This window comes from Salvia hispanica, chromosome 3, assembly GCF_029641045.1.
Source record: "Salvia hispanica isolate PSC_SH4W2 chromosome 3, Shi_PSC_v1, whole genome shotgun sequence".
Classification (NCBI taxonomy): domain Eukaryota; kingdom Viridiplantae; phylum Streptophyta; class Magnoliopsida; order Lamiales; family Lamiaceae; genus Salvia; species Salvia hispanica.
In genome coordinates, this window is record NC_142694.1 from 761,393 (window position 1) to 773,492 (window position 12,100).

The 12,100-nt window shown below is 34.4% G+C and overlaps 1 protein-coding gene across 1 annotated transcript; it reads left to right on the forward strand.

The window, feature by feature from the left end:
- The first annotated feature begins 1,632 nt into the window (after window positions 1-1,632).
- Window positions 1,633-4,279, forward strand: LOC125214238 (F-box/FBD/LRR-repeat protein At3g51530-like). Its single transcript, XM_089068492.1, has 4 exons — window positions 1,633-2,127; window positions 2,178-2,365; window positions 3,834-3,891; window positions 3,983-4,279. The coding sequence occupies exons 1-4, from the start codon at window positions 1,633-1,635 to the stop codon at window positions 4,277-4,279; spliced, it is 1,038 nt and encodes a 345-aa protein (XP_088924618.1).
- The last annotated feature ends 7,821 nt before the right edge of the window (window positions 4,280-12,100 follow it).

The window sequence follows — 12,100 nt, forward strand, 5'->3', positions numbered from 1 at the left end:
ACTTATAAAACAAATCTTCCATTAAAGATGCCATATTGATGGTATCTAATTTTGTACTACTAAACTTTAAAATAAACAAATTATAATTAACCTTTTTAGTATATCTTTTATAAAATACTCTCTCAGTTTCATAAAATTATGAACATTTGGAATGACACGAGAATTAATGCACAATTGATTAAATTAAAGAGATAGAAAGGAAAAAGTAAATATAGTTTTGTGAATAGAAAATATATAGAGCCCTCTTTATTTTAGAAAATGAAGTTACCAAAAATAAAAGAAAATATTTTTATAGAACGTCTAAAATAAAAAATAACCTTATTTTTATGGAAGAGAGAGTATAGAATATGATTTATTTTCATATCTATATATACTATAAATAAACGAAAAGTAAGATTAATCAAATTTAAAAATAAAATTATTATTTTTCTAAACTTTCTTCCTTAACTATTTACTCCTAGTAGTAGTCTTCCGAATCTTTCTCAAAATCCATTCTTCTTTAAAATTTAAATTTCGTTTTCATATTTGCGATTCTTATTTCCTTATTATGGGTAAATATGACTATACTGGATCTCTAATGATTTTGTTGCCTAAATTACAAATATTATTCGAACAATAGATTTGATTTATTTTTATTAGTAATCCTATATAATCTCTTATAAATATTACTACTACTCCATATTACTATCGCCGCCGTTCCGTCTCTCCTGGCCTCACCGTGTATGGAATGGAAGCATTATGATAATGTCAATTAAACACTTTAATTAGTAGTAGCAGTATTATTTTAGTATATCTTTTATAAAACACTCTTTCCTTTTCATAAAATTATGGACATTTAGAATGACACTAGAATTAATATGGTTAAGTAAGAGGGTTTGTGTTAAAATGACAGCCCCTCTTAAAGTGACACCGTGACACCACTTATACAACAATATTATAAACGTTACACAGCAATATTACAAACACTACACAACAGTCTATAGATTGTTGTATAGTGTGTCTGATATTGCTGGACAAGAAAAATTGCTGGATAAAGACCAGCAAATTGCTGGCCGTCTTTTTCAATTTTTTGTTTTTTTTTTTGGCCACGTGACAACTTATTATTCATCCACGTGTACAAATGATTGGCTAGAAATGGTTGTATGGTGTTATTTTAAGGGGTGGTGGCACCCTAACATGCCCCTAAATAAGAGAGATAGAAAGGAAAAAAGTAATTATAGTTTTGTTAATAGAAAATAGGGCCTACTTTATTTGAGAGAAGGAAGTTACCAAAAATAAAAGAAGATTTTATGAAAAAATAACCTTATATTTATGTAAGAGAGAGTATAGAATATGATTTATATATTATAAATAAAACGAAAAGTAAGATTAATCAAATTTAAAAATAATTCCTTAACTATATATCTGTATTCTAACGAATCAGGACCGAATCTCTCCCAAAATCCATTCTTTTTTATATCTCTATTCTTTACTTCTTTTTCATATTTGCGATTCTTGTTTCCTTGTGGGTAAATATGAATCTCTCATTAGATTTGTTTTATTTTTATTAGTACTCCTATCCTATATAAACTCTCTATCTCTCTCATATTACAAATATTATTGTGTTTGTTGAATTTTATTTGTATGAGATCAATGGAGGAAGACCGAATGAGCCAACTCCCCGATGATATTCTTCTTCTCATCCTCGACAAAATGGACACATTTGAAGCGGTGAAAACCATGATTCTCTCCAAGAGATGGAAAAACCTGTGGCGTTCCGTCTCCGCCCTCCGCTTCCGCCTCCGCGTGGACAGCCCGGGCTGCTTCGTAACCAAAATACTCTCTCAGTGCCAACGTGTCTCCCAATTTCTCTCTCACCGCGACGCCGCAGCCGCCGTCCACGACTTCCACCTCTCCGCGGACGGCCCGGGCTATGTTTACAGAGAATTCTTGGAGGAATGCTTGCTCTACGCCATCAACCACGGCGTTCAGTCCCTCAGCATCGCGTCCTCCAACTGCCACCTGAGGCTTCCCGCAGCGTCTGAGACGCTGCGGGAGCTCGAAATCCGGAATGGGTTCGGCTCGGTTAAACTACCCGGACGCCTATCTTTACCAAATTTGAAAACCATTCATCTTCTCACCTTCAAGGTCCTCGGCGATGATCACCGTAAGATAGACCCTTTTCCGGCCTCCCACAGCTGGAGAAGCTTACTCTCACCGATAACTACTCTCATGACCTTGTTATAAACGCTCCAAAGCTTAGAGCTCTCGAAATCAATCAAATCAGTGGTCCTTTTTTTGCGAAAGAGATTTCTGCTCCGTTGCTAACCTCGCTTCGATACGAGGCTCCTAAAGCTTGGGAATGTACAAAGGTGGATCTCCCAGCGTTGGAACACGTCTACTTAGACATTTATGATATCAGTAGATACAGCCAATGGAGGAAAAAAAATCATTACAACTTTCTTAGTATGCTTCACCAATTACGGAATGCAACCTCAGTTTCATTAAGTTTGGACTATAAAGGTACATTTTTCCATCCCCTCACACTAATACATGAATGTATGTATATATATGGTAATGGTTGTTTGAAATTGATTGATAGATTCTCCAAAGCAAAGTTGAATCCTTGAAGCAAACTCCTCCTCCATTTTCTAACATGAAATGTCTCAAAGTGATGGAAGGACGTCATACAGCAGTTAGCCAAGTGTTACAAAGTGTAATGGACTATTTGAGACAGACTTTCAATTGTAAGGTCAAGGTTTCTCCTAATTTATCTATTGTTGAACAGTATACCAAGTAGAAGAATACAACTATGTAATCAAATACTACCACTAAGCATAACCCAACAATATTATATAACTGTATTTTTAGCTCCATTGAATGATATGATTTTTATTTGTTTAGTCTTATTTTTATTATTTATTCTCATAGATATTTTATTTGACAGCATATAGTTTTGTATCTCTTCACATATTTTATCGGACATAAGAATGGAAAAAAAGAAATTATATTTATCCTTCTCACACCGATATCTCTCTTTTCCTAAAAGTCTCCCCTCTTTCATATTCATTCTTTTGTCTCTTAATTTTTTTTGACAGAAATGTCTCAAGGTGGGACGTCACAAAATTTGCAATTTGACATGGATAATGTATTACCACAATCAATTCGTTAGTTCCTCTTTAATTTAGATTACCAATCAAGCCCCAAACGAATTAATAAAGCAACACAAATGCAAACGGCTAAGGACCACATTCAATTCGTTAGTTGCTCTTTTATTTAGAAAAAATGTGCAAAAACACAACTATATAGGAGTACTAGATTTGCATGATGAAAATCCCAATCGTCTAGTTGTTTTCAGCTTTCCATTAAAGATGCCATAAGATGGAGCAGATGAGGCCCGTTATTTTATAAATTGATGTTATGTTATTTTGTATTACTAGCCACCTTATTTGGAAGGAATTAACCAAAAATAAAAGGAGATATTTTTATGAAACACCAAAAATGGAAAATATCCTTATTTTATGAGAGAGATGGAGTAATAAACCAAAAGTAAGATTTCGGTGATGAGGACATCAACATGGAGCCCTTTTCCGGCCTCCCCGAGCTCGAGAAGCTTACTCTCATTGTATATAGTTTTCATACTGATGTGCTTGTTATAAAGGCACCAAAACTTAAAGTTCTTGAAATCACTACTTCCTCTGAAGTGGAAGTGAGATAGATTTATACTCCATTGCTTACAAGTCTGATAAGGCTTGGGAATGTGCAAATGTGAATCTACCCATGCTAGAACAAGTCCATTTAGACATTCATGGCCCGATTTACTTTTACAATTGCGTTGATATCAACTTTGTTAGGATGCTTCACCAATTTGGAAATGCTACCATAGCTTCATTGACTTTAGACACTCTCAAGGTACCTTTCTCATTCTCTCTCTCTCCTCATGGAGTACTAAACTAATTCTATATATATAGTATATATTGTATTGGTTGTTTGAAACTGATAGGTTCTTGAATGCAATGGTGCTCCATTTAAGCAAACTCCTTCCCCATTTCCCAACATGAAATGTCTCAAGGTGATGGAAGGACGTAATGGAATTTGCACAATGTTTCGAGGAGTACTGAACCATTTGACGGGGACTACCTATTGTGAGGTGGAATTTTCACCTGGCCAGGATGTCGTTGAACAGATTTTCGACGAAGACAAAGACGACTATGAAAACGCCGACTCTGAATATAGTGGATTTATTCTAATCAAGACATTGAACGATGAAGGCATTAATTTACGTAATAGACTATCTTGACTTTGTCTCGAAAATATTGTTTTATTATCTTCATCTTCATGTTTACATGTGATGAATTATAGAGCACAATAATGTTTCGATTTCCTCCCAACCATTCAATTTTACAATTGGCATTTTATTTTTGTAAGTTTTATAATAGTACTAGAAAAAATATGTGCACAATTGTGTAAAAGCCCATAAGGTGTGGAGGCAAACTTCATTTATAGCGGGATGACTGAAAAAAGAATATGCCTTATTTATAGTGGGACAGAGAGAGTAAGAAATTAGATGATGCAGAGTAGATATTTTTTTATGATTTCAACACTTCACTCATCATTTTTGATCATCAAATTTCAAATATAAATAAGTTATTTTACCTATCAAACATGTTTTTAATGTTTTTAGAAAAAGTGGAGTCTCTATTGGAACACTTCAGAATTGATACCACTAGAGTATAGTGGGCAAAATTATCCATTAGAGTATACCTCCCCGTAATTTAATTCGTCTCCCTCGCATGCGTCGGCTCTTGATGCAATTACTATATACTATAATTCGATTAATTACTCGTCATGTGCACACTAATTTGATATATATGCAATAGTTAATAGTAATACAAAATTAATCTTCTATTGACCGTGAAAGCACACTCGGTAATGACTGGCTTCTCATACTCACCAACATAGTTTGTGTGATTTAGCTTCTTAATTTCCCCCAAATTAAATTCCATAAGTTAGTTTGCCTTATATGCATCTAGCCCTGCTTATTGTGTCTGTAGAATTTCACTAATACTACTAGTTTTATCAAAATTGTCCAAAATCGTTAGACAGGTAATTTACCAATCGTAACAAATTGAAGGGCTGGGACTGAAATTAGAGAAGTATTGTGCTCAAATTCATATAGGAAATCGAAACATTATTGTGCTCATCACATGTAAACATGGAAGATAAAGATTATAATAAAGCACAAGGTGTAAAATGTGTGACAAATACAAAGTCCATGTCAAATTGCAAATTTTTTGACATCCTTCCTTGAAACATTTGGTTGAAAAAAATTAAGAGAGAGAAGAATGAAAATGCAAAAGGGGCGACTTCTAGGAGAAGAGAGATATCGGTGCGAGAATGATAAATATAATTTCTTTTTAAAATTAAGAGAGAGAAGAATGAAAATGCAAAAGGGCCAACTTTTATGAGAAGAGAGATATCGGTGTGAGAATGATAAATATAATTTCTTTTTTTTTTTTCATTCTTATGTCTGATCAAAATACTCATAAATATATGAAAAGATACAAAATTATACTATAAAATATCTATGAAAATAAATAATAAAGGTAAGACTAAACAAATAAAAATCAAATCATCCAATGGAGCTAAAAATACAGTTATGTAATAATATATCAGAAATTGTTGGGTTATGCTTAGTATTTGATTACATAGTTGTATTCGTTGGTATACTGTTCAACAATAGTTAAATTAGGAGAAACCTTGACCTCACAGTTGAAAGTCTGTCTCAAATAGTCAATTGCACTTTGTAACACTTTGCTAACTTCATGACGTCCTTCCATTACTTTGAGACATTTCATATTGGAAAATGGAGGAGGAGTTTTCTTCAAGTATCCAACTTTGCTTAGGAGAATCTATCAATCAATTTCAAACAACCATTACCATATTGGAGTGCATATATACATATATTAGAATGAGGAGTTGGAGAAATGTACCTCTATAGTATACAAACTTAATGAAACTGAGGTTGCACTCCGTAAATGGTGAATCATACTAAGAAAGTTGGTATGATTTTCATTGTAGTAATTACTCCCATAAATGTCTAAGTAGACTTGTTCCAACATTGGGAGATCCACCTTTGCACATTCCCAAGCTTTAGGAGCCTCGTATCTAAACGAAGTAAGCAACGGAGCAGAAATCTCTTTCGCTAAAAAGGAATAACCGGCGATTTCAGTATTCTCTTTGGTTACCAAGGAATCACCGGTGACTACAAGAGCTCTAAGCTTTGGAGCGTTTATAACAAGACCACCCCACGAATAATTGGTGAGAGTAAGCTTCTCCAGCTCCGTGAGATCGGAAAAGGGCAGATCATCGTCATCGAAGTCCAAACGGGTTTCAAGATGAAGGGTTTTCAAATTTGGTAAGGATAAGCGTCCGGGTAGTTTAACCGAGCCGAACCAATTCCTGAGCTCGAGCTCCCGCAGCGTCCCGCAGGTGAGAAACGCTGCGGGAAGAAACCGCAGATTCTTCCATCTACGGGAGAGAATGCTGGTTTTAATTGCTTCAAGTGTGTCCATTTTATCGAGGATGAGAAGAAGAATATCATCAGGGAGTTGGCTCATTTGGTCTTCCTCCATTGCTATGATACAAATAAAATTCAACAAACACAAACTTTACAAAAATAATAATAATTCTACTAATTGAAGTATTTTAGTTTTTAATTGACACAATCATATTGCTTCCATTCCATACAAACCAACCTTATAACCCTAATTTATAAGCAAAAAATGGTAGACGGCGACGATGTGCGAGGCGGTGTGAACTGATAGTAGTAATATTTGTAATAGAGAGAGAGTTTATATAGGAGTACTAATAAAAATAAATCAAATCTATTGTTCAAATACTAATATTTATAATTTAGGCAAAAAAATAATTAGAGATCCAGTGTTCCAGTATTATAGTCATATATACCCATAAGGAAATAAGAATCGTAAATATTAAAACGAAATTTAAATTAATGAAAAAGAACGGATTTTGAGAGAGATTTAGTTAAGGAAGAAAGTTTACAAAAATAATAATATAAGGGTATATAAAGATATGAAAATAAAACAAATTCTATAAGGACATTTTTAATTTTGGAATGTCCCATAAAAATATATCCTTCTATTTTTTTTTTTTGATAACTTTATTCTTTCAAATAAGGTTTGGTCCTAATTTCCTTTAACAATATTATATTTACTTTTTTCTTCTTATTTAACCAATTAAGTATTAATTCCAAATGTCCATATTTTTATGAGTAATTTATAAAAGATAGAGTACTAATAAAGTTAATTTTGATTTATTTATTTTAAAACATATAGTTGTGTTTTTGCACATTTTTTCTAAATAAAATGTTATTTGCGAAACTAATTTATGAGTTTTTTTGGTACATAAATGCGAGCAGCGCCCGAAAAGAGAAACTAACGAATATCAGAAACACCTAATCTATCATGAAGCAACCGACTGCTAATACCCACCGGTGGATTTTCTAGAACATGAATTCCTCTAGAAAAGCTATATATGCAAAGTGGGACAAAAAATTAACTGCAAAGTTACCTTCTCTGTGCACATGACGAATCACAACAGACTCAAAGTTCCGGAGTAGTTCTCGTACCTTGTGTATAATGGAGCGACAATTGACAGAGATCTTAAAATTTCCTAGAATCATGGCGACTCCGACAAGGCTATCACTCTCCACTTCTAGCTTCCTAATTCCTCGAGACTTATCCAACTGTAAACCATAGAATAAACACCAAACTTCAGCTGTCAAAATGGAGCACACTCCGATGTTGACAACAAATCCAAACTTCCATGTTCCAAGCTCATCACGAAATAAACCTCCCCCAAATGCTTTCCCCGACTCTCCTCCATGCGAGGCATCTGTATTCATTTTAAGAGTATCACTTAAAGGAGGTCTCCAGCTTATCAACATAGGCGATCGCAAGGCTCTCATCCTTACACCTTCTGTCGAGTGAGTCTCCACCTTCTGTTGAGTGAGTCTCCTCTATATACTGAGCCATACTAACAATTTGTCTCATAATCACTTCTGGGCATACTTTTTCCTCTTTGAAAACAAAACCACGTCGTTTCTTGCAGATATACCAGCAACCAACACCAAATAACGTACACCACTTAAGACCATTACCCATCACACTTTTGGAGCTGATATTCCGTCAGTCAAGCTTAAGGACTCGTCGAAAAAATCCTCCGTCGTACCATGCCTTACCAAGCCAGACCATGTTCGCATCGCTTCAGAACAATCACGCAACATATGAAGGCCACTCTCAGATTGATACGATCATGGAAGCCGTGCGTCAAGGATTTCAACTACGGTTGGATGCAACCGACAATTGTCCTATTGAGATGACATCCGAAAGCTACGAAACTGCCACCATTGTATTCGTCTTGGAAACAACTTCGCGTGGATATTTTGCACGTCCCAATCAGAGTCCGAATGAGGGAGTTATGGCTGTTTTACGGAAGTCGCGCAGAGAAGGCCAGGAGCTTCAGGAAGAACGCCCGACCGGGCCGGGAGCTTCACGAAAATGCCCGGGCCGGGCGTTTTGGCTGTGAAAAATGCCCGACCGGGCAAAATATCCGATACTTAGATTTTGTGGGCCAACTTTCTATTTTTGGACCCATAGTATAAATATCTCTTGATGTCATTTCTTTTCCTTATGAAATTAGATGCTTGAGAGCTTTGTTTCCTCTTGGAGAGGTTTTCTATCCAATTCCTAGATTTAGGTTGCTTGAATCCATCAATTGCTAGTTCAAGTATGGATCAGGTAGAGGTATGCTTTGAGGTTTGTGGTTCCCTTGAAGATCTAGCCATGGATGCATGTTAGTTATGTTGTAAGTGCCTTAGCTTGCTTCATCTGAGCATGTACTTCAATTTATGAGCTTTTGTATCGATTGTTATCGTCATAATCTTCTTCTTCATCTGAGCATGTACTTCAATTTGGCTTCCCCTAATTTTCCCCAAATTAAATTCCGTGAATTAGTTTGCCTTATGTGCATCTAAGCCCTGCTTATTGTGTCTGTAGAATGGTGAATGAAAACACAAATTTTTTTCTCTAACAGTCCTAGTTTTATCAAAACCGTCCAAAATCGTTAGACAAGTAAACCGTCCCACTATAAGAGTCCTATTTTATCATTTTGGTCCGCTAAACAATAAGAGTCATATATAACTTTTATTATAAATGGTAAGTAAGTCTCACATTCCACCAACTTATTTCACTAACATTTTATTATAAAATTAATACATATAATTGAGACATATATTCCACTACCTTATTCAGATCATTTTTCTTTACATTTCTTAAAACATATGTTATAACTAAATAGGACTCTTATTGCGGGACAGATGGAGTACCAATTATAAGAAATTGAAGGGCTGGGACTGAAATTAGAGAAGCATTGTACTCTAAAATTTCGAAACATTAATGTGCTCTAAAATTCATCACATGTAAACATGGAAGATGAAGATTATAATAGAAGCATGAGGTGTAAAATGAGTGACAAATACAAAGTCCATGCCAAATAGTGAATTTTGTGACGTCCCACCTTAAGACATTTCGGTCAAAAAAAAAAATTAAGAGAGAGAAGAATGAAAATGAGAGAAGAATGAAAATGCAAGAGGGGAGATTTTTAGGAGAAGAGAGATGTCGGTGTGCTCTTTTTTTAATTCCTATTTCTGACTCGTAAATACATGAAAAGATACAAAATGATAAAGCTCTCAAATCAAATGGCTAATAATCTATAAAAATAAATAATAAAAATAATACCAAAGATCAAATCAATTCCAATGAAGCTAAAGGTAGTATTCATCTTCGTCGGTTATCTGTTCAACAACATATAAACTAGGAGAAAGCTTGGCCTCACAGTCGAAAGTCTGTGTCAAATAGTACATTACACTTTGTAACACTTGGCGAATTTTATGACATCCTTCCATCAATTTGGAAAATGGAGGAGGAGTTTGCTTTAAACATCCAACTTTGTTGAGTTTGCTTTAAAGATCCTACTTTCCTTTGGAGAATCTATCAATCAATTTGAAACAACCATTACCATATATATACACATACGTACATACATATTATATTAGTATGAGGAGATGGAGAAATGTACCTATATAATACAGGTCCACACTTAATGAAACTGAGGTTGCATTCTCCAATTGGTGAAGCATACTACAAAAGTTGGTAAGATTTAGATTGTAACAGTATTTTCTTTCTCCCCTGAATGTCTAAACAGACTTGTTACATTGGGAGATTCACCTTTGCACATTCCCAAGCCTCATCACACTCGTATCTGAGCGAGGTCAGCAACGGAGCAAAAATCTCTTTCACTCGATAAAAATCGATAATTTCCAGGACTCGAAGCTTTGGAGCCTTTATAACAAGGCCGTCCCTCGGATACTTGATCAGCGTAAGCTTCTCGAGCTCCGGGAGGCCGGAAAAGGGCTCCATGCTGATGTCATCATCGTCGAAGACCAAAAGGGTTTCGAGATGAAAGGATTTCAGATTCGGTAAAGATAAGCGTCCGGGTGCTCTAACCGAGCAGCGTAGCTGCCCGAGCTCGAGCTCCCGCAGCGTCTCGCAGGTGAGAAAGGCTGCGGGAAGTGTATTAATTATATTCTATACTCTCTCTTCCATAAATATAAGGTTATTTTTCCATAAAATCTTCTTTTATTTTTGCTAACTTCCTTCTCTCAAATAAAGTAGGCCCTATTTTCTATTAACAAAACTATATTTACTTTTTTCCTTTCTATCTCTCTTACTTAACCAATTTTGTATTAATTCTAGTGTGTCATTCTAAATGTCCATAATTTTATGAAAAGGAAAGAGTGTTTTATAAAAGACATACTAAAAGGGTTAATTTTAATTAATTTATTTTAAAGTTTAGCAGTACAAATTTAGATGCCATCAATATGGCATCTTTAATGGAAGATTTGTTTTATGAATATATAATTTCTCATTGGATCATGAAAAATGTTAAATAAGGAGAAGAATTACTAACGAATTGATTATGGTCCTTAGTCGTTTGCATCTGTGTTGCTTTATTAATTCGTTAAAAGCAACTTGATTAAGTACATTGTTTCATAGTTAACCACATAAGAGTTGGCATAACACTATCTATACTAAAAAAAATCGAGTATAATGAATACCTCTTTTCTATAATTTCTTGAAAACATCTTTTCTATAATCTCTATAAAACCGGATATGAAAGGCAGAGAAAAAGAGGAAGGAGATTGTTCCAAGTTTGCCTACACACATTTGCCTTTTAAAGCCATATCACACACTTTTTTTTTCTCTCTAATAGTACTAGATTTAGCAAAATTGTCCAAAATCGTCAGACCAAGTAAATACCAATTATATAAGAAATTGAAGGGCTGGGACTGAAATTAGAGAAGCATTGTGCTCTAAAATTCATACAGGAAATCGAAACATTAATGTGCTCTAAAATTTATCACATGTAAACATGGAAGATGAAGATTATAATAGAAGCACAAAGTGTAAAATGTGTGACAAAAATCAATGTCAAATTGCGAATTTTGTGACGTTTGAGACATTTCGGTCAAAAAAAAATTAAGAGACAAAAGAATGAAAATGAAAGAGGAGAGACTTTTAGGAAAAGACAGATATCGTGTGAGAAGGATAAATATAATTTCTTTTTTTCCATTCTCATGTCCGATAAAATATGTGAAAAGATACAAAACTATATGTTGTCAAATAAAATATCTATGAAAATAAATAATAAAAATAAGACTAAACAAATAAAAATCAAATCATCCAATGGAGCTAAAAATACATGTTATGTAATATTGTTGTATTCTTCTATGTTGGTTAACTGTTAAACAACAGATAAACCACGAGAAATCATGACCTCGCAGTTGAAAGTCTGTCTCAAATAGTCCATTACACTTTGTAACACTTGGCTAACTGTCTGACGTCCTTCCATCACTTTGAGACATTTCATGTTAGAAAATGGAGGAGGAGTTTGCTTCAAGGATCCAACTTTGCTTTGGAGAATCTATAAATCAATTTCAAACAACCATTACCATATATATACATACATGTATTATTGT

Bases quoted from the DNA above. Each gene is read 5' to 3' on its own strand.
- LOC125214238 (XM_089068492.1), top strand. From the start codon at position 1,633: ATGGAGGAAGACCGAATGAGCCAACTCCCCGATGATATTCTTCTTCTC. The intron at 2,128-2,177 runs GTCCTCGGCGAT...GGCCTCCCACAG, and splicing joins TTCATCTTCTCACCTTCAAG to CTGGAGAAGCTTACTCTCAC. The intron at 3,892-3,982 runs GTACCTTTCTCA...TGAAACTGATAG, and splicing joins TGACTTTAGACACTCTCAAG to GTTCTTGAATGCAATGGTGC.